At 44.0% G+C, this 23,721-nt stretch overlaps 1 protein-coding gene across 1 annotated transcript; it reads right to left on the minus strand.

The window, feature by feature from the left end:
• Positions 1-8,070: 8,070 nt before the first annotated feature.
• LOC136714995 (uncharacterized) lies at positions 8,071-8,721 on the minus strand. The gene has a single exon (XM_066692655.1). It carries the CDS (start codon positions 8,719-8,721, stop codon positions 8,071-8,073), a length of 651 nt encoding a protein of 216 aa, XP_066548752.1.
• Between the last annotated feature and the right edge of the window lie 15,000 nt (positions 8,722-23,721).

Raw genomic sequence — 23,721 nt, forward strand, 5'->3', positions numbered from 1 at the left:
ACAATCTCAGCGTTTCCAATCCTGAGCATAAGGAAAAAACTGAACAGGAGGTCTATGTAAGTAAACAAACAAATAAATTAATTAATCTCTAAAAGAAATGTGCTTCTTTCTGTGAAATCCAAAAGAAGCAATGGTCTGTCATGAAAAGGTCTTAGGAATTCACACAAGGGTGTCCCATAGACTAGGTTCATACTCAATTCGGCCGATCTGAAACTCCCTCTGTAGAGGAAGGCAGCCGCGTCACTTCGAGCTCTAAATGTATTTGTTCAACCTAAGAAACACTAAAAGCCAACTAGACCCCGAACAGTTCTTTCTGCAGTTCCTGAAAGAGGGGGAGGAGTGGCATGCAGGGTGAGACAGAATGAGTGGGGGTAATGGCGGTGGGGAAGGGTGGTCTTACTTGCGGCCCTTGGGGACCAGTGCTATGGCTTGGTCTCCTGCCCTCCAGGGTAGGTCTGGGCGGTGAGGTGAAGAAGTCAGCTGAAATGACATGATCTGTGGCCTTTTCAACGGCTTCCTCAACTACCGCAACTGACTTGGTGGGTGCTGCCCTGTCCTCTGCGTCCTTGTCCTCATCCTCCTCCTCATCCTCCTTGTCCTCCTCCTCCTCTGTATCCATCTCTTCTGTGGGTGTTACTGACATTTTGGGCATTATAGTTGGCTGCTGAGCTCCAGTTTGTACTGTGGGCCCCTGGTTCCTGGTTTCGTTTGCTTTTGCGGAAGATACATTTGAGGTAAAGGATGGCGGAGGGCTCGATGCTTCAGGTCCCCTCGCTGCCTTTGACATATTCTGTGGGCTCGTGTCCTGTGGCAGTGTAGAGTTTATTTTCTCAAGCAGCACTTCTAGCTCATATTGCCCAGTCAAATGGACGGGAAGCAACAGCTCCGCCCCTGTGGTGGTTCTCGTTTCTGAACCTGCTACACCGACACGCACGTTCAGCTCTGTGTCTCCTGATGGTTCAGGGGGCAGGCTGCTATCATTTTGCCTGCTCTCTTTAATAGGTACCGTGATTGGACCTGACACTATTTGGTCATCCGTTCTCCTTGAGGCAGGCCTTTCTGTTGTCCAGTTCTGAGGTAAAAGGCGCTTTTGCCCAGGTCTGAGATCCATGACCTGTCCTGTTTGCTTGCTTGATCCTTTTAAGGATTCCAAAGGGGTTACTGGTCCCCTTGAGTTGGTCTCAGCTCTCTCTTTGGGTCTGATGTGTTCCCTACCTCCTTCCAGCTCTGGCTCCTCTGTGGTGACTGTCATCTCTGCAAGATTTGCAATAGCCACCTCTGGTTCTTCAATCTCAGCATCTCTTGAAACTTCCTCTTCCCAGGTTGAATCCTCTAGTTCTCTCGCATGAGACAGAAGTTTCGACTTGGTTTGCACTGTTGTGCTGTTGAGCACCTTTGAATCACCTAATACTACAGTCTCAGTTAAAATATTGGACTCAGTTGATACATTCGACTCAGCGGGGAATGAAGGCCCGGTCACTGGGGACTCTTCTTCCACTGCTAGTTTCAGAACCCTTGTTTCAGAGGGCCTTCCAGTATCATTTGCCACTTTTTCCCCACGTGGCAATGTCAACTCAGACTGGTTTTGTTGATGTGTTAATCCTGGCCTGGACAGCATTATCAGTGAATCTAGTTCTGTTTGGATGGCTAGTCCAGCTGGGGTGTGCTCTAGCACACTGACCAAGCCAGGTGGCGGAGCTGGACCTTGAGAAGCTGACTGGACTTCTATTTGGTGGTTTTGCACAGGCCGTCCTGGACTGGAGTCTGCAATCCTAGGACTCAGAAGTGGCCCTGCTGTCTTATTGCCGGTGATAATGTCAATTTGTTTTGGGTGCATTCTGGCATCAGGTCCGTCAGACACCACTGTAGAAACTACATGGGGGCTTCCCTGAAGAACCTATGGAAGACAGGGGTTTCATGAAGACACTTTACAATTAAGGAACTTAATCTATCAACTTACAACAAATAAACAGGATTACCATATACAGTTCTCACACCCTGCATTTAAAACAATGTCTGTGTTTCCAGGCAAGGCAGATTGACAGATACATTTTAAATCAGTCAGGGTGAGTTACAACAGAAACATGACATAGACAAGTCTTTACTGTGATTGTCCTGTGTTTATTCAACTAGTTTTGTACAAATGAGACTTTTGCAAAGTTTGATGAACACTAATTCAGCCTAGAGAAAACAAATGATTCCAGCTGATGGTGAGATAGGGGAGGTAAGATAGGGATGTGTGTCAAACCATGTAGACAGGAATAAAAGTCTTAAAAAAAAAAAAAACAGATTTTTACAGTTTGTTTGAGGTTCCTTATCTTTTTGAACTTTTCTGCAAGATAGAAACACATGAAAATGTTACAACAGCTTAAATGAGTCTCTGGTGACTCATTATGTGATGTGATGCTGTGACCTGTTGGAGAGAACAGACAGAGCGAGGCGCAAGAAACACAGCAAACTAACATTGGGTTTCTGAATTTAAAATCATCAGGTCTGAGTTGGATGTACATACACATGAAATAATGATTTTGTGTTGTTGACTGGGGAGAGAAAATCATGAATGCCTGAAGGAGCGTATCTTTGGTGAAAGTATGACTCATAACACCAAATGAAAACATAAGTAAATAACAACACAAAATAATTCACACCACAGTTTATGGTATGGTCATGTGGATCAAAGGACAGAAAAACACAAAAAAACAGACTTTGAAGATCTCCCCACAGCAGCACTCTACAAGGATTCAGACAGACATTGACAGGCACCAATTTAAATTATTTCCAAAATGTGCAGACCAATGCCTGATACATGAAGCAAAAATAGTTTCCAATTGCACAGCAGTTTAATTCATTTTGGACTTTGCCAGCTGTAGGATCTAATACAAATAATGACCGATGAAGCAGAAAAACTAATAATTCTATGTTAAATTCACCTTTTCCAATGCACTTAAAATAAGCATTACTTTTGGGTTTATTCACAACAACCTGCACCTCATGCAATCTGAAATGTCTTGTTTCCATCATAATATAATACAGGCATTTCGTCTGCAAATTCCAATGCATTTCATAGGTGGGCTACATTTTTTTGTTTTTGTTTAGTTTTTCTCGATAATGTTTCGGCCACATGAATAATATGTTTTTGGTACTGTAACACCCAGTATTCAGACTATATTTATTACTTGACCTTTTTCACTCCAATTATAGTCTATATGCTTGACATTACACCTGAGACTAGAATACAGTTTTTTAATTATAATGATCAACTATCTTCCTGTAGCAAATGATAAGCCTTAATCATTAATCTGACTTCAAATCAGGTTAACTCTTCTCTTTATTTGCCTTTCATCAAGACTATATTCTTATTTCTATTGTAGAACGATTTACTACTTGTTCTTTCAAATAATAATACTTTGTTTATAAGTACTTAATAATGTTTACTTGTAGAAAACGAATACACTAAAACACCATTACATTTGCATAATAAAATATCTATACTTTATCATTTCATATCATTCACAAATTAAGTTTCAACAGAACTCTGTTAGTCACAGGTTTGCTAGGTATTATTTAGGTAGTTTCCCCATATCTAAAACTGCTTTTCTTCTAACAATTCTTCTCATGTGCAACTTTCCCATATTGTCTTCTATGAAGAATTGACACGGTCTAGGCGAGTTTTCTACAGTTTATCTCGAAGCGCACTGAACAAGCAACAGAAGCCTGGCAGGAGTTGAAGGAGTGTGTCACATCAGCACTGGGCAGGGAGAGAGCAGGTCAGTCTCTCAGTCACGTCATGCTTCACACATGCTGAGGTGAGCCAAGCTCTTGCGGTTGCTGGCCTCCGCTCCCTCCCCTGGTACTTACAGTCTGGAGGTATGGGATCTGAAGGTTCATTCCAGGTATTCTCTGTGTCAATCTGCACCCAGGCCGACCACCAGAGATACTGTCTGGAGCAGTGAGGGTGTGATGTATTACCTAATATATTTGTGTGCACCTCCAATGCTAACGGCTCTTGTCTCTTCTCTAAGCATCTAGATGTAGAAGGGTTAGTTATTTACAGAAGCCTCAGTCAATGATGTCAGTCCTCGCAGGTTTGAAGATGCCCTTGTTAGTAGTGGGACAGGAATTTTGGCATGGCACGTCGGTCATTTCTTTGGGAGGGAAGATGGATCTGACCGACGTGCCATGCCAAAATTCCTGTCCCACTACTAACAAGGGCATCTTCTAATCTAAGTGAGTTCTGACGCTGCATATACACCACAAACTGTAAGCCAACATGACCTAGGATAATAATTTAGTTATCTTAAAATGATGCAGGCACTACTAGAAAGTTAATCTGAAAACACAGAGACTGGTGCCATGTTCAGAGTGGGTTAGTGGATTCCGGTTTAGTTTTTAAACACAGATTGTTCTCTTATATCCTGCTTTTAAAATAAGTGTGAAGATAAAAAAGAAAGTAGCCTCAGTTGTATCAATTTTTGCATCACCTTTGGCAGCTAACATCAAATGGATTTAGCCTTTACAAATAAGAAAATACCAGGCTTCAGTGAAAAAGAAATCAGCATCAAACATGGCCCTGTCAACTGCATCGCATTAGTGACTAGCACATGAACATTTCTGTGTATGTGGAAGAAGCAAACAAAGACAAAGAAGCGATGTCTGGCAACATTAAGGGAAGGCAGTGTTTATTATGCAAAATAATCCTACAAAAGAAAAAGGTAGATCAATGACTAATTTGTATTCAGTGCATGTTTGTGTGTGTGAGAGAGAGAGGCTTACAGAGCAAAGATAAATGTTAATGCTAGAATATGTTTTCTACTGGATAGTGTAGTGCAGCTCTGCAGAAAAGCACAAAGAACAGAGGAACCCGAGTGAGTTGGCACTCAAAGAGAAGATGTTTTTCATTAAAAAAATAAATCGACTTAACATCTCCAAAACTGAGCATCACTCCTCAGATCTGGCCCTTCACCTACAATGTTCCTCTGGAGGTCAAAGTGCGCAGGGTCTTGGAAATATTACAATAATAAAGGACTTTCCTATAGAGATTTTGTGCAGCATTTCAGCATTGTAGTGATGCATCCTACTCATTGCTATTAAGATTTATGATCTTGAAACAAAAATGCTTTATTTTACAGCTCTTCATATAACAGGCTACAGCACATGAACCCTAACCCTGTTATACATGTGATTAACATAAGAACTCAGATGAAGTGCATGACATATTCATGTGCTTATCTTGTTGTATTCATATATTAATTCATGAAGAATCACTGTACCTTATTGTAAAGTGTGACCGAAGTATGAATGTGACATTGAAAAAAGAGTTTAGAGTCACTTAAAGATTCAGGGTAATTACAGTAGAAATAGTGTAACACTTTGTTGTAGTTTTTCATGTATTCTATCGCTAGGTTCAATTCAAAAAGCAGTTCAAAAAGCAGCCTGAGTCCTACAGATCTGATTATAATATGTAGGAAATATGTAATGACTGTCTCTGTAAATGATTTAATCTGGGAATATGACCATAAATAGGTACTTTTCTTTGTATGATTTTACTGGAACTGTTTTTCTTTACTGTCATTTTGGAGTCCACGGACACACATTTAGGGAACTGGTGAGTACAGAACAACCGTGTTGAAGGCACCGTGGGATTGCAGTGAACCATGCCTATATGCTAGAGCTCCACAGTTCGTGCGGATGACTCACAATGTGAACAGGAGCAGGTGGCTTGGCAGCAGATTCCTGAGAGAAGGCATCTATGTGACAGCTGCCCACTGCTCTCCCCTGGCGCGCTATAGTGGTGCATTGGCAGTTGGCGATTCGAATATATACAGTTCCTAATTACACTACAACTCCATTCAGGTCACAGAAGCCTTCCACACATGCTGGCAATGTGGCAGCCAGCTCTCCTTCTTTCCCAGGTAACACAAGGCCCATACTCAACCCAGCGTCCAGTCGTTTGTGTTATCTCACCTCTGCTGAAGCTTGCGGGGAGGAACCTCTCTCCTCAGGCTGGTCTTCACCACTGCGGAGGACCTTCCCGTGCCACTGGCCAGCACTGGTTGTGTAATTTCCCTTTAAAGGGAAACCCTGATGTAATTATGCAGCATCCCAACTCCACACTGGTGGATTTGTTTAAACCTCATTATGTTAATGAATGCAAGGAGACTGGCGTAGGTGGAGGGGTGATGTTCACAGAATGAGATGGAGATGCTAAGATCTCAGTTATGGCTGCCTTTTATGCTCGATGGAGTGACTGATGTGCTTGACACTCAAGCTGACATAAAACAATATGGGCATGGGGAAAACAAGGGAGGTCCCCTTTCTCTCAAACCTAAGCTACAATGTGTGGGACAGGCTAATCCCTTGACATTTTCTAAACTAAATCAGCAGCAAGGAAAAGCCTTATACTTGAAGATCAGAGTATTCTAAGAGAATATTGGGATACAGACTACTACAGGTTCACTACACCACCATTGAAGTATGTGCCAAAGTAAAGAATATGTCAGTTTCTTGACAATATTCTGCCTAAAGCTCCCAGAAGTCCTTCTTATTGGTCATAATAAAATGTTCTGGGGACAAGGGAAAAAACTTGAAAATGTACATGAGAATTAAGAGATATTTCAGAAGTATGAATGTAGCAATTGCCTGACAGCAGTAAGTTCAATAAGGCTGGCTGTTATATTTTGTTAAGTTTCATGTGTAAGAAATAAACTTTCTGTCTGTAAACCGTTGTGACTGGTGCCATGTGAGTTATGGAAGATTGCAGGGAAAATGTATCATAATATTGCTCCTGGCTGCCAAGTTGTCCGATATTAAATCTTTAGCATGTGCCTGCTATTTTTAACAAACAGGCACGAAATACTTCAAAAGCACCTTGTGTTGCAGTCATGTGTTGTTATGACTACGTACAGAGAATAGAGGAGCAATACATTACTTGGTAGAAATTCTGTATTCTCCACTGTGCATAGTAATTATTTCTTAATGTCTCAAAGTGGTAAATAATAAAATAAATACAGTATTCAACTAGGAGGCATGCTAAGTGTGGAGATTCCTGCTCCCCCCCAACACACAGACACAGATTCTTAATTCAAGCTTTCAATAAATAAGTAAATAAAACATAATAAAAATACATATTGCAATATAGATCCCATCAAACAAAGCAGAAGACAGATGGCATAATCATTACTGAAATTATCAAAGTACAACAGAGACAGCTATCAATATTTGATTATTAAACATAAAAAAGGGATGAAAGACCAAAACAAGGTAGAATTTGTTCACTGTGTCTTTCTTTTTAAGTCAATTCAAAGAACATAAGTGCATGAATGACCCCCATACTACGTAAACTTGAAAACCCATTGTTGTTGTCACGGTTGCCTCGTGGGAGGACCGTAAAGCTGTAAGAGACAGGACCCAAGTGCAGAGCTACTGCAATGAGCTGACAGAAACCGAGGAGAATCCAAAGGCGAGGTCGAGGTCACTGGCTAAGGTCGAAATCCAGGAGGTCAAGAGAAACAGATACAGGACCGAGAGAGAGAGAGATAGAAACAAAGACAGAACTGAGAGTGAAAGAGGGAGGACAGGGAGCGAGAGAGAGAGACAGGGTTAAAGAACAAGGAGCACAAGGGGCTAAGGAGAACAAGGAACAAGGAACAAGGAGCCAGGCTTGGTGATGCAGGGAGAGCTGACAACACTTCGCTCAGAGTGAAGGCAGTGAGGGGTTTATAAAGGAGAGCAGAAACTAAGAAGGCAGGAGCAGAACCAATGAGAGCAGAAGTGCACAAGGGTGTGGAGGAATGTTAATTGACAGAGTGAAAAAAGGAAAGCAGTGAAGGGAGCAGGAGAAGGCAAAGGAACATTGGTGGCCTCTAGTGGGGAAAGAGGGTCAGGGTTAGGGAACTGTGACAGCACCCCCCCTTCCACGCTCGGCGCAGCCGAATGGGACCGGACACGGCGGGGACAGCCACGGGACCGAGGGGCAGGAGCAAAGGTAGTGGCGATACAGAATACTGTTTTATTGTTTAGAGTATTTTACATTTTACAAATAAAAACAATTCAAATTTTTAATACTTATGATTAGATACAGAAGACAAGAAAGAGGGAAAGGTCAAGATTTCCAGAGGGCCACAAGGCAAGGTCGGGAGGCCTGGGAGGTGGCCACAAGTAAGGGCCAAGAGGTCTGGAGGATGGCCACGGGATAGGATCAGTGTCTGGAGATCTGAGAGACGGCCACAGGACAGGAACGGTTTCAGGTGGTCTGGGAGGCAACCTCAGGACAGGAACGGGTTCAGGAGGTCTGGAAGGTGGCGCCACTAGATGCAGAGCCGAGGGAGGCGCAGTCTCAGGGGGCGGCGACAAGGAAGGCGGAACCACAGGAAGCGGCGCCATAGAAGGCGGGGCTGTAAATGCCTCTGGAGGCGGAGTCTGGGAAGGCGGAACCGAGGTGGCCTCGGGAGGCAGAGTTGCAGGAGCCGTGGACAACATATTTGCAGGAGCCGTGAAAGCCACAGAAGGCGATGCCGTGGAAGCCAGGGGAGTCTTGACGGGCGCAGCCGTGAGAGCCATAGAAGGCGGAGCAACCTCGGGAGTCTCGGGAGGAGCCGGAGCCGTGGAAGCCTCGGGAGGCGGAGCCTTGGAAACTTCGGAAGCCTCGGCCACAGGAGGCGGAGCCTCGGAAGCTGCAGCGGGCGCGGAAGGCAGAGCAGCAGGGACCGGGGAAGGCTCCATCATTCGTGAGGCTGGCGCAGGTACTGGTTCGTAGACCGTGAGAGGTCTAAGTACTGCCTGGACAGCGGCGGCCTGGACCGGAACTGGGGCATCGGACTGGACGGCGGCGGCCGGGACTGGAACTGGGGCATCGGACTGGATGGCGGCGGCGGCGGCGGCGACGACCGGGCACTCGGGCTGGGTGGTGGCGGCAGTCGGGATCGGACCTCTGGTTCGGCGGCGTGCGCGACCGGGATCGGGACCTCTGGTTCGGGATCGGACCTCTGGTTCGGCGGCGTGCGCGACCGGGACTGGTGCAGGTACCTTTTTCTTCTTTCTTTTCTCTGGACTTCTAGTTTGGCGGCAGGCGTGGCTGTAGTCGGAACCTCTGATTCGGAGACGTGATCAACCCAGGTCGGGTCATTCATCATAAATGTAACCAGGGACCAATCACGTCTACCACGAGGGATCTGGTTGGATATGGACTTGTTAAGTCCAAAACAAAAAATGTCCCTTAGAGCGACCTCATCGAAATGCGTCTTGTTGGCTAAAATACAGAATTCCTTAATATATTCCACTAAGGAAAGGTCTCCCTGGCGTAACTCAAGGAGGAGCTCTACTGGGTCCATGTTGGGGCGAAGTGTTCTGTCACGGTTGCCTCGTGGGAGGACCGTAAAGCTGTAAGAGACAGGACCCAAGTGCAGAGCTACTGCAATGAGCTGACAGAAACCGAGGAGAATCCAAAGGCGAGGTCGAGGTCACTGGCTAAGGTCGAAATCCAGGAGGTCAAGAGAAACAGATACAGGACCGAGAGAGAGAGAGATAGAAACAAAGACAGAACTGAGAGCGAAAGAGGGAGGACAGGGAGCGAGAGAGAGACAGGGTTAAAGAACAAGGAGTACAAGGGGCTAAGGAGAACAAGGAACAAGGAACAAGGAACAAGGAACAAGGAACAAGGAACAAGGAACAAGGAGCCAGGCTTGGTGATGCAGGGAGAGCTGACAACACTTCACCCAGAGTGAAGGCAGTGAGGGGTTTATAAAGGAGAGCAGAAACTAAGAAGGCAGGAGCAGAACCAATGAGAGCAGAAGTGCACAAGGGTGTGGAGGAATGTTAATTGACAGAGTGAAAAAGGAAAGCAGTGAAGGGAGCAGGAAAAGGCAAGGGAACATTGGTGGCCTCTAGTGGGGAAAGAGGGTCAGGGCTAGGGAACTGTGACAGTTGTGGTTTACCTGTGTGATTGGGTCATTGCCAGAGGCTGTGGAGTTGAGACAGCTGGAGTCATAGGAATGGTAGTGGGGCTTGGCTGCTGTGATGCCACCCTTCACAGAGATAATCTGTTGAACTGTCCCCTGCAGGAAAAAAATAATAAAATGCATGAATAAGAAATCCATAAATACATATTAAATACATTGATATGAATTATACATCCTGTCAAAAAAGGGGGAAAAAAGACATTGAAAAAAACAACAATTCAACAGTGCATTTTGAATGACTTGTGCATGCACTGGGTTTAAAGGCCTTAAAATAATTGTTGAAACTAGTGACGACTAATGGTCTTTGATGGCGTCTACAATAAAATAAAAGTCATGTTCCTGTGAAGATCACTTTTTTGTGTTTGTATTGAGTGCTCAGCTGGACCAGTGGTTCCCAACCATGGTTCTGGGGACCCAGTGTCCTACTAGATTTTGTTCCAACCAAAATCTCAGTTCTATGACTAATCACTAATTACTAATGATTCAGATCTTATTAATAATTTAAAACCATTGGAGATGTCAAGTCAAATATGAAAGTATGTAAGACACTTGTATTCTCCAACATGTTGAAAACCATTTTAAAACAAAGAAAGCAATTTATAAGGTCCATTAAGGTTTCAATTAAGTAATTGAGAGTGCAGTTTGATCCAAAACCAGCAGGTCAGGAGTTGGAGTGTTGGAGAGATGTTTTCTGGCATGACATTTTCATATGCTTGAAAATCAAAAGTGTGAGAAGCTGTGATACACATTAGTTAGTATGCATAGCATGTGCTCACAACTCTGTTTGGTGTCAAAATCTGGAGAGAGGTGTACTGTGAGGATAGAGATACAGTCTGTAGGAGGAGCTACAAGTCTGCATTTCCCAAACAATAGGAAGAAAAACTAGTGTGAGCAGAAAGTAAACATTAAAGGCCTGTAGGTTAACCTTTGTTTAGTGTTTCAGGAAAGGACACTGTGGATCTTATGATGAACAAAGGCAGTTCTTAAAGAAGCTTTGTGCTGGGACTGCTGACAAAACTGGCAGAAAGACCTTTGTCACAGCAAGGAACCTCAACACCGAAGGGGTTGAGAGGTTCAGATTTGATCAAGCCATGATATTTGGGATAATACTCCTCCTTTGAAAATAAACAAACAAAATCAATCAATCAATCAATAAATGTGTGTGGTTTTGTCAGTATTGAAATGAATCTCTCTCTATATTGATTAGTTGAGTAAACAAACCAGGATTAATACACTGTTTGGGTCAGAATAGAGCTACAAATGTATAGCTTTTAAATAGAGTGCTAAAATAAAAGTAACTAATGCAAAATCACATTGCAATAAGCTGTTATAAAATCAAATCTTAAACATTTTTCCAGGCACTATTTTTTTACAATGTAATATGAATCCCTTTATTATTGAATATAATAACAGAGCAATATCATTTGATTGGGACAACTCAGTGAAATGTAGAGTAAAGTATGAAGAGAGGTAAATAATACACACATGCATGTTCAAGATTCAAAAAGATGACTGTAACAGCTGGACACAATATGCAGGGAGAGAGAGAGTCTCGGGTTCCCGCTTTATTGAGCTTCAGGCTCATCCAGGGGGAACACACACAATCAGGGGGAAAAACAAAAGCAAAACAAGAAAACAAACGTCCACACAAACGGGGTGCTGGGGGCAGTCAGGCGTCGTAGTCGCAGTCCTCCCTCTCATCGGTTAGCTCTCCCCCCAGGAAAGGAGAGAGATTAAATAGACGGAGCACACCTGCCGCTGACGTCACAGTCACCACGGTGCTCATTGCCTACAGCCGTGAGCCCACAGCCTGTTTGCGAGGGAGTGGACAACAGCGTCCGGCCGTGACAGACAGCGTCCTGTCACAATGACTTGTATCTTTCTCATACAAATTCTTCCTCAAACTAATTATTGACCTTGCAGAAGTTAATAATTATAATTAAAAAAAAAAAATAATAATAATAATATATATATATATATATATAATTCAGCAATTCAGCAAGAGGCTGTCATAACAATCCTTCACTTATAGCTCTAGAGGCAGCTGCCAATAGTAACAGCTTTTACAGCAACTGCTGAAGGACTAGTCTCTCCCTTGAGTTGATTTCACACCTACTACAAAGATCTATATTAGTTTATGGTCCATCCTGTAAGAGTAACTAAATAAATTAACTAAAAGTTCTGCAGTACAGATATACTATCATAAGCCATACTTAGATATCAATACATCTCTTTCTTTTCAGTGCTTGCTAAATATTGATCCAGCTTGAAGATTCCAGTTGACAGGATCGAGGTGAGGCGTGTAAACCTTAGACTGCCCCTCAAAAAGTAGATTTAAACTAAATAAATCACCAAAAAATAATGTAGTGTGTGTATACAGTCCAATATAGCTGTTATCCTAAGTGGATGCTGACCAATCCAGTAGGTCATCCTCTCAAGCTCTGTCAATTCAAAGTGTAGATCCTTCCATCTGTTCCTACTTTCCAACCAAGAAAACTGTTCTGACCAGCACACACTGTGCTATTTGGCACCTACCTTTAAAGAAGATCACACCACAAGGCCTGTAATTTAATTATTTGTTTGACTGTGAGCTCTATTTGATATTGTAATCCTTCATCATATTTATTCTAGCTGTCCACATGACATCTTGGTCCATTAGCTGCACTACATAAGGGCTATGTTAATCTGCTTTTGGTGTTGCAGTACGTCACATATTTTTGAAGTCACATTACCATGTTCCATGATGCTATTGTTTAAAGTGTAAGATGCCTTGTAAAAAATTGCCAACCCAACTAACATGAAGAGATTCATATTCATAATAATAATATTTACATAATTAGTAAAAAAGCTTTCACTCCCCAGGTATTTGGCTCTCTCATCGGTGCGCAAATGTGCAGTGATTCAGTGAAAATGTTATAGCGCTTGTATCACTGAAGCACTCTGGACTTCACACCCACATTGTATTGAACTGGTGGAGGCCTGCTGCCTTCAAGAAGACAATACATCAGCCACATGCTGTAACTGTCTAAACCCTGCCACATGCAACTGAGAATCTCACTGAATTTAAAGGATAACCTAAACTAAGCAGGAGGGTGTTGAATTGTATAGTAACAGAAATGTTTGAGACTCACTGGGGGGACTCCACTCATGTTTTACAAAAACAATAACTCTTGGCATGAAAAAAGACTACTGGGACTGAATCAAAATTCAAACATGGCAATAGCTTGTAAATGGATCAGCATGAATGGAAGCATTCTGCCTTGAAAAGTTACAAGAATGCCAATGTTTGTGTGAATAGAGCTCTGTCATGCTTCAATGCCGCAGAGACTGCTCTCTTGAGTTAGTCCTACAGATTGTTTGGCCCTTCAGTCCTACAGATTCATTGGTCATGGATAAGGAACTGGTCTTAGGTGAAGCTCCACATATTCACCACTGTTCCTCAAAAACACTGGTCTCAGCACACCTTTGGGAACCCTATTGACCAGGAGATCTGCAGGAGAAGCTGACATGCTGTTCTCTGGCAATAAACATCCTTCAACATCACTGATCGTGTTGATCAGAAGAATATCAAGTTAGTTACTGAGGGTATCAGGACATTGTTCTTCAAATCTCACTTTGACTCCATCTGAGTTAGTTGAATAATTAATATTCACTTCACTTAACTGAACACCTTTTCTAGTGATTTCAATTGACCTAAATAACAAATGATCAAAACAATGCTGGCTTGTGGCCCCAGTGGACTGGATTTGAAGAACACAGTTGCAGGACATTTGATGATTTGTTGCTTTTCCTCCCTGTAACACGGAGAGCAGGACACAGGGTTTGGGTGAGTCGACAGGCTCTTTCATTCAGCACGTTTATAAGTATTGAGAAATAAAATATCAATATCCTCCACTGAGCAGTCTTGAAACTCAGAGAGCAGTAAAACGTTTTTAAAAACTATCAAAATAAACTAACATTAGGAAGGCAAACTAAACAAACAAACAAACACAACAGAGCTTCTTCATCCACTGCAAGACTTAAATGTCAAATTGGCATGGAGGCCTTGGAATGACAGACCAGGATAACCCTTCAAAGAGATGCAAACAGCAGCTTACTATCGTAGGCTGCAAAAGATGTAGGGAAAAATACTGCAGCATTCAGACACTGTCCCACAATCACCATTGAAACCCTTGAAGAAAGTGTGTAGTCGATCCAAGACACATTTTAGCGTCTCACTGGTTTGGCTTCTCTAACCACATGAAGACAAGGTGGTTCAAACAAGCGGAGAGATTAATATTTGTAGAGCAGTTTGAAAAGTAACAGCCACGTTACAGAAGCTTTAGAAGTACAGTACTGTGCAAACGTTTTAGGCAGGTGTGAAAAAATGCTGTAAAGTAAGAATGCTTTCAAAAATAGACATATTAATAGATTGTATTTATCAATTAACAAAATGCAAAGTGAGTGAACAGAAGAAAAATCTACATCAAATCAATGTTTGGTGTGACCACCCTTTGCCTTCAAAACAGCATCAATTCTTCTAGGTACACTTGCACAGTTTTTGAAGGAACTCGGCAGGTAGGTTGTCACAAATATCTTGGAGAACTAACTATAGTTCTTCTGTGGATTTAGGCAGCCTCAGTTGCTTCTCTCTCTTCATGTAATCCCAGACAGACTCGATGATGTTGAGATCAGGGCACTGTGGGGGCCATAACATCACTTCCAGAACTCTTTGTTCTTCTTTACACTGAAGATAGTTCTTAATGACGTTTACTGTATGTTTGGGGTCATTGTCATGCTGCAGAATAAATTTGGGGCCAATCAGATGCCTCCCTGATGGTTTTACGTGATGGATAAGTATCTGCCTGTACTTTCTCAGCATTGAGGAAACCATTAATTCTGACCAAATCCCCAACTCCATTTGCAGACATGCAGCCCCAAACTTGCAAGGAACCTTCACCATGCTTCACTGTTTTGCCTGCAGACACTCATTCGTGTACCGCTCTCCAGCCCTTCGGGAAACAAACTGCCTTCTGCTACAGCCAAATATTTCAAATTTTGACTCATCAGTCCAGAGCACCTGCAGCCATTTTTCTGCACTCCAGTACCTGTGTTTTCATGCATAGTTGAGTCACTTGATCTTGTTGCCACTTCGGAGGTATGGCTTTTTGGCCACAAGTCTTCCATGAAGGCCACTTCTGAACAGACTTCTCCAGAAAGTAGATGGGTGTACCAGGGTCCCACTGTTTTCTAACAATTCTGAGCTGATGGCACTGCTGGACATCTTCCAATTGCGAAGGGAAGTAAGCATGATGCGTCTTTCATCTGCTGCAGTAAGTTTCCTTGGTCGACCACTGCGTCTACGGTCCTCAACATTGCCTGTTTCTTTGTTCTTCTTCAAAAGTGCTTGGACAGCACATCTGGAAACCCCTGTCTGCCTTGACATTTCTGCCTGGGAGAGGCCTTGCTGATGCAGTATAACTACTTTGTGTCTTGTTGCTGTGCTCAGTCTTGCCATGGTGTATGACTTTTGACATTAAACCTCACCTTGTTAGCTGAGTTTGGCTGTTCCTCACCCAGTTTTAGTCCTCCTACACAGCTGTTTCTGTTTCAGTTAATGATTGTGTTTCAACCTACATATTGAATTGATAATCATTAGCACCTGTTTGGTATAATTGTTTAATCGTACACCTAACTATATATGATCTTCAAAATAAATCTGCAGCACATAAGTGCAAAGAAGAATTTAAATTCAGAGCAAGGTAATGCTGGTTAGGATATTTAATGGAGGTTCTCACAATTCTAAAAGTTAAGCATATCCTTTTTTTGCCAACTGAGACCAGAACCAGGTTTGTTTTGAATACAGTGTTGGATAGTTAATCATCCATGCTGTGTCTATGGCACAGAAAATATTGAAAATCTGTACCGAACATGGGAAGGCCTGAATGCAACTAGCATCATAATCATGGAAATTACTGTCTGAAAATGTCTCTGTGAAAGACAACATCAATTAGAATTGACAAACTGGAAATAGCTCCTTTTTTTCTTTCAAGATTAGCAACAAGTTAACAAGATTCAAGATTCTTCTCATCATGGGTCACTGGCTTAACAGTTAACTATATTTCTTCTGAGTATTTGGAATATAGAGTTGAACAAATGTGTTAAACTACTGAATTTAATAGACTATTGTAGGCCTGGGACTCAATAACCTTGCATATTATTACATATTGAGATGTCCAAACATATATTGAAATGTAAACTGGAATTGATGGAGGCACAATCCAGTTCCTAAAAACAAGAGACTAATGATGAGGCTGCAAAGTTTACAGCAATTAGTTTAAATCACAATGTCATGAACAATGTCTTGAATTTACCTTCAATATAAACACCCATATAAACAAAGAGGTTCTGGCCCTCATCACAACTAGAAATACCTTCAGAGTGGACAGATTTCCTCGCAAGACAGTGAAAATTAGAAACTAAAATATTGCTGTGTTTTGTAACAAGCCTAAACTTTGGAAACCGGCTTGCTTTATTCATTCTCTCCAAATTTTCTGTTGTGAAAACTGGGTATCTACATCTAGTGGAGAACCATTTTGAAAATTGAATAAAACATGTATGGAAGCCTTACCGAGATCCATAAAAGGACGCTATCCTATCAATAGTACACTAACACACAATTGCTTTGTTCTCTCTAAAGTTACAAGGCAACATTACAGTAAGTAAGTAACTAAACAAAAACTAAATCCAGACCTTTGCTGTAAGACTTGCTGTTGTATTCTGCACTAAACTAACATACTCCAAACCAACAGTAAAAGAAAACAAATGCTACTTACACAGCAGAGTAACACCAGCATCACAGATGAGCCCCTCATTCTGGTAAAGAAGAAATAGCTCCCTTCATGCAACTTGAGAGAAGAAGCTCACTTTAGACACCAGCAAACACTACAAGTTCTTCAAGCACAATTCACTCATGTGGGCTTATGTCTCACAGTGCCATTCCATGTTGCCCATTTAAAGACCCCAGAACTGCCCAAGACCAGAATAATTGTTCCAAAATAGACATCCACTATGAAGAAATTTGTTTAGTAATGGGGGCAAAGAAAACAACACTCTGGAAAGAATACAGAAATTCTTGTATAGTTATTTTAGATCTGTATCCTCTGTTTTGTGCCTTTTGCTGTGTCCTGCTCTTCAATCCATAACAAAAGGATGTGGAACTCTGGGCCTGGGGATGTACGTGAAGTTTCTTAAAGCAGTGGTGGGCAGGTCCAAAAACAGTATGTGATATAATGCCTTGACACCGCCCACCTGCCTGTGTCCACATGGCAGCTTGAAAAGGTCAGGCAGTGTAACCACACGGACACAGACAGGACAACACAGATAAACTAATAAACCAGGACTCTAGAATTTTCCAGCAGCTAGTTCTGATGCAGCACCAGTGGTTTTGTTTCGCATCCGTCTGTTCTTTTCTACAAAAATGTGTTAAGGTTAAGAAATAAAACACAAAAACCTGGCCCTGAAGAGAGATGTGATGTGGAGGAGGTTTCTTCTCCAGTTTCCTCCCAGCGCAAAAAACAGCAATGATGTATAAAACATGACCTACAGAGCAACTTACAAGTACACTTACAAGTAATACATTCTTTTAGTTTTTTTTACATTTCATATATGAATACTCCCAGTCCAAAGTATGGGGATCATGCTATAGTAGCAATAAGACAGGAAGAACTGATAGATTTGATTGTTGTGCATTAAGCCTCTCGAAAAACAAATGGAATAGAGAATATTTTGATGATATTCTACTTCAATGTACCCCACACAAAAAAAAATAACTCCCGCTCTCAGCAATCAGAGCTGCATACACTATGAGCAATCTGTCACACAAATGGAACAGTATCCCACAACCATCTATTTTTCTCATTCATTCTCAATCTTATGCATTCAATTTGTGTTTAGTCTGTGGCTGCGTGAGGGGACATTATCATGTTGAAAAACAAACCCTTCACTCAAAAGCACCTTGTCTGAGTGTACATGCATGACGTTGAAGAGGGAAATGATGTTCTGCCTTTACAAATGCGCTTTCATCTCCCCAGCAATGATGAATGTTTGAATTGAAAATGTATTCAAGAGGACAAAGAGAGGGGATTGGAGATAAAGGACTTAACAATACTAGAGGCAAACAAAAGTACACTCACGCAAAATTAGAAACTACATAAAGCAAAACATTTTCTACTTTAACTGCAGAAAAAGACAACTGAGAGCAATCTTTATAGAGATAGGTAACACAGTGACTACCCTATCATTTGCTTAATGCAATTGTCTATAAAGCTTTGACATTCCAGAAACTGCTCCTTACGTTCTAAGATAGCATCTACTGCCTTCCAACTTTCAAATCACTCAAAAGTGTGGTTCTGAAACTGCCTTGATGCCACTCAGGTAGGTGGCCTAACATATACTTAGCACAAACGAAAAGGGATAGAGACATTGTGCCTCATAACTACTTTTGGGCTGACATCATAATCTCTGGACATTGGGAATTAATGTTTCCGCTGGACTGAGTCAGATCAAACAAAGTTCCTTGCAATTACCCGCCTTGCTGTTTCTGGTCCGAGTTTGTGGTTTCTGGCTGAACACTGAGCCCCCTTTCGGCACTCCTGCTGGGACACAGGGAGCTGGGCAGGGCTGGGGTTGTGGCCTGTGTGTGGAATGTGACACCCCAGTCTGAAGGGTAGTTCACTTACAGTAAAGGGTGTGTATAAGCCAGGCCTGCGTGGTCCTCCCTCCCAGGAGGGTCAGCCCCTATGTGGTGACACACCCAGCCCGGGGTTATTCCTCCAGGGAACGCCTCTTTGCATTTTACTTGTCGTTTTAGTGTGTGTATGTGCTAATTAATGTGTTGCACATTAATTTGAAATGACTAAGGCTGTGTGTCCACCAAAGCGTTTTCTGCAGCTGAAAACGCCAGGCGCTCGTCTGAAAGCGCCCGGCTGCAAGGCTTTGGAGGGGCAGCGCTGTTTCAGGGCTGTGATATGGAATATCTGCGGAAGTACCTAATGTCGCAGATAGTTTGTGTTGCTAACAAATACTGAATGTACAATGTCGGCACAATGTAGAGGGAAGGCTGAAGTGCGGACGGTTGGTGTTGGTATTTGTCCTGCCCCTCCTCCACTGTGAATGGATGGCTGGGTAAAAAGTGACAGTGACGAGCACTGCGTTTTACCCAAAGTTTAACTTTTTTCAACTGTCGGCGACCAGAAAAAAACGCGCAGCGCTCAGCGTGAAAAAGACGCTCAGCGCCGCGTCATGCTGCTGGCGTTTTAAAATGCGGCGCTCCCATTGCAAACAATTGAAAAAATACGCCGACCTCAGGAAAAAACACTTTGTTGTTCACACGGTCTTAATCATTTTAGAAGCCCCTAATTATATAAGTATATGTTAATTAAAATGTGCAATTAATCATATCATATCCTTATGCTTTTCCAAATGAAAACGCTGCAATGGTTGAATAACCTCCATTCCAGAGTTTGGTTGGTTGGGGGGTGGGGGGCTTGTGTCAGGTGACCAGAAAAATTACAGCAAAATCTTCCCGTTGAGCTGCATTCTGGAAGAGAATTCCAGGCCTGGGTTTTTGGAGTCCCCGGGCTTGATGACAGATTATTTCACAGGCATATAAACAGGCAAAATAAGTGATATGGATACAAAAATAAGTAAATGAAAACACTAAGCTCTAACTTTCCCGATGGCGCTTCTCTTTCGCTCTCTCAAATGCGATTATACAGCACTTTCCGCGCAGCATGCGCGTCACGGCACCTTGCAGGCGCACACCTCACCCTGTCACACACTGTTGGACAAATCAAACTTATTAGTTGTCTGAACCCCTGAAATCACAGGCCCCACCCCCTATCAGAGAGATAGCGGTGGCGGCCGACCTGCAGGTCAATGTGATGCGTCACGGCGCAACGGCAACTGGACGCTTCTTGGCAGCTATAGTGGGGGCACGCCGCCAGCTCTGGCTGTCACAGGCAAGATGAGTGCCTGTCACGAACAGGACCCGCCTCCTAGACACACCCATATCGCTGGGCTTTACTTTTGGCCCCTCCATGGAGGAGATGCTGACGTGCACTCCCCAGGAGAGGGAACAGTCCCTGCAGTGAGCCAGGGCCTACCCAGTTACACCCTCGGCCCAGCCTCGAAGGCAGCCTTCAGGAGCTCAATGTCTCTTGACCTTGGCTCCCAGGCAGCGGCCCAGGCTGCAATCCCGCCCCCCTGCTGATCTTCGAACCGGCAGGCAGGCGCCCCACGGGCTCTGGCTCCTGTCTTTTCCTCTCCCAATCTGCCCCTGTTAAGTGTATCCTGAGGCCTTACGTCCTGACCCCTGGTGGCCCGGCATGATATGCATCAGGAGGACAGCTGGCGGACCCGTGCCTCGACCCTGTGATATTCCAGTAGTCTCTGGCCCACCCGTACACCTCCCAGCAACTCCAAACTATAACAGTTGGCTACTTCCTGTAGTTTCAGGCCCGTCCACCCCCCTTCTGAGGTGTGGTGTGGCCATGAGTGAGGGACCCGTGGCAGTGTGTGGCCACTCTCCTGGAGAAGCGAGCAATTTGCGAGGTGCTGTTCGAGTTTGCTGTTCCTCCCATCGGCCTGTCACTAGCCCCACGCACTTTTTCCAAGTGCATGGACGTTGTGTTTGGCCGGTCTTCAATTATGCGCTTGCGCCAGAAAGAGTTGTCTCTATACACGCGTGTCTCTCCTTCTTCTGACTGAGAGCTTGCGTCAAGGTGTCCCCTTGCCAGAAGCTGCTGGGCCTCCTAGTGGTAGCATCACAGACCCTCCCCATTGGCCTCCTCCCATTGAGGACGCTGCAGCAGTGGTTTGAGTCTTTACAGATGCATCCTCACTGCGAATATGCATGTCGAGTCATAGTCACTCCAGCGTGCTGGAAGGCGCTCCGTTGGTGGCAGAGCCCTCACAATTTGACCCTTGGTGTGCCCCTGGGGCCAGTCTACCACTGAGCAGTTATGAAAACAGACACCTCCAAGCAGGCTTGGGGAGTAGTCTGCGATGGACGTGGAGTCCGAGGCAGGTGGACAGAGCCAGCACGGGCCCTCCATATCAACGTCCAGGAGTTACAAGCAGTACTGTTTGGACTGTCTCATTTCCTGCCAGTCCTGCTGGACAGATATGTGCTGGTTTGGACGGACAACACAGCAGTGGTCGCCTATATCAACAGGCAAGGAGGTCTCCGGTCACGCAGACTGTACTGTCTAGCACACCGTCTGCTTCTGTGGGCACAGCCACGGTTCTGCTCCATCAGAGCCTCTCGGGGAGGTTCCCTGGTCTCGGAATGGCGCTTCCACCCATCTGTGGTACAGCAACTGTGGAGCCGGTTCGGCAGGGCAGACGTGGATCCACACGCTGCCCACTATGGTTCTCCGTCCAAGACCACTCAGGAACCCTAGGGATCGACGTGCTAGCCCACATGTGGCTGCGCTGTCTCCTTTACGGGTTCCCACCATTCTCTCTTCTCCCGGTGGTCCTGGAGAAGGTCAGGAGAAAATGAGCAACAGTTCTGCTGATAGCTCCTCGGTAGCCTCGCAGATTCTGGTTCCCGGACCTGATCGCCCTCCTCCATGGAGAGCCTTGGCAGCTCCCAGTGAGAGCGGACTTGTTGTCCCAGATGCAGGGCATGCTTTGGCACCCCAATCCGGGCCTCCTCCAGCTCTGGGCCTGGCCCCTGAGCGGGAGTGACTGATTGCCTGGGGTCTGTCAGACGCGGTAGTAGCCACTATTCAGTCGGCGAGAGCTCCCTCTACGAGGTCACAGTATTCCTACCACTGGCGGACGTTTAGCACCTGGTGCCAAGAAGGCGGTCAAGACCCAATTCATTGTCCCATTGGGGTCATGAGTTTGTTTGTTACAACATAGGCTGGTGTGGCCTTGCTTCTAGCTGTGCTAGTGTAGCAAGCGGCCACCGCTCTGATGTCCCACGTGTGGTGCATGAGCAGGCTCCTGCGCCCTGTGGTGTAAATAGTTAGTTTATACAAAATCTACTTGTCAGCACAGTGGAGCTCTTCCACTCTGTACTATTCAATTGAGTTGGATGCTCCTGTGCTGTGCGCAGGCGGCTTGAATGTTCCTGCTGCCACTCGATATATATTGTTGTTCATTTGTACAACATTGTAGAGCTGGTGTGGCCTCGCTCCTAGCTGGGGTAGTGGAGCAAGCAGCCAATGCTCCCATGTTATGCGAAGAGTGCATGAACGGTTTCCTGCACACCGCAATGTTATGGTTTGATGGTCATGGTAGAGCCTGCTGTTGTCCTGCATTAGCTGCGCTAATAGGTGACAACTGCTCCTGTGTCACGTGGTGGTGCATGATTTGCTTCCTGCACTCCGCGATGTGTTTAATTGTTATGACAGCACAGTGGAGATGGATGCTCTGTACCGTTCAGTGAACGTGATTTTCCTGTGCTGCACGGAGGCAGCATGAATGTTCCTGCTGCCACGCTGTGTATACTGTTATCTCCAGCTGTAGCTACTCAGTGAACTAGCCAGCTGTGTGTTTGTGGTCTATGGCCCCGCTCCTGCAGGATCAGGGGTTCACTGCCACGTTTATGCATGGAAGGCGCACAAGTTGCTTGATTGCCCGCCCCATATTTTGTGCAAGTAGATATACGGTGTCGCTCCTAGATGCACTAGTAGAGCAGCCGGCCTTACTATTGTAAGCGGAAGGCGTAAGAGTTGACCTCTGTAGCCCCGCTTTGTATATGCTGATTGCAGACAGTCCCTGGTAGAGCGTGACTACAGTCCTCGCTCCTGGACAGCCCAGTTGGCCCCAGTTGGCCTCTGTGGCTCCTGTCTGGAGTTGTGTTGCGGAGGCCCCTAGCGGTACACCTCGGGGACAGGCTCCCTTATCAGCTCGCTGCCTCCTCCCTTGCGACTGTTTGGTTATACAGTAACCCCTCCCCCTTGGGCAGTGCTTCTGACTTGAAAGATAATGATAGGTTGCGTATGCAACCCCGGTTATCTGAAAAAGGAAGCACTGCCCAAGGGTTGCAAGATCGTGAGGGAGGACGTCACGTTTTATAGAACAAGGAAGTGGAAAGGACCTGTTCTGAGTGACGCACACAGGGACCAATGGCAGCTTTGATAGAGTGATGTTTCAATTGGGTTCAATTGGGAAGTGCGCAGAAACCCCTCCCCCTTGGGCAGTGCTTCCTGTTTCAGATAACTGGGGTTGCATACGCAACCTATTGTTCCTACGTTGTACGTTAGATTTTGTGGCTCTCTTTTTTTTTTAAGTTGTTGTATATCTTTGGACAGGAGTTCCTGTTTTTGTACAATTTCTTCAATTGAAGTAACAATCTGCTTAGATTTGACTTTTTAAAATGTGTAATAAAATAGTTGGTTCTTTAATAAGTTATTTATACAATTCTATACTTAACTTGCAACCCCTACTATTTAAAATAATTCAAAGGCTCTGATTGGAATTAGGGGTTCAATTAAGTAATTGAGAAAAATATTAACGAAAAACCACAAGATAATAAGGATTCATAATCAAGTAATTATTGAAAGTGATACAATTAAGAAAAAAACTAAATAAACACAAGTGATTATAGCCAAGTTACAACTACAGTCGTTTTGAAATTACAGGTATAGTTTTTCAGGCATTTCTCAGTTTTTTGCCATTTTCTGTTTGTTAATTATTATTTATTAGAAAAAAATTTTTTGGGTGGTATCGGAAACTGGGAAATAACAATTTTCCTACTTGTAAATTACAT

Source organism: Amia ocellicauda, chromosome 19, assembly GCF_036373705.1.
Source record: "Amia ocellicauda isolate fAmiCal2 chromosome 19, fAmiCal2.hap1, whole genome shotgun sequence".
Taxonomy (NCBI): Eukaryota; Metazoa; Chordata; class Actinopteri; order Amiiformes; family Amiidae; genus Amia; species Amia ocellicauda.

Excerpts from the sequence above, each read along its gene's own strand:
- LOC136714995 (XM_066692655.1), bottom strand. The coding sequence starts at position 8,721 with ATGGAGCCTTCCCCGGTCCCTGCTGCTCTGCCTTCCGCGCCCGCTGCA.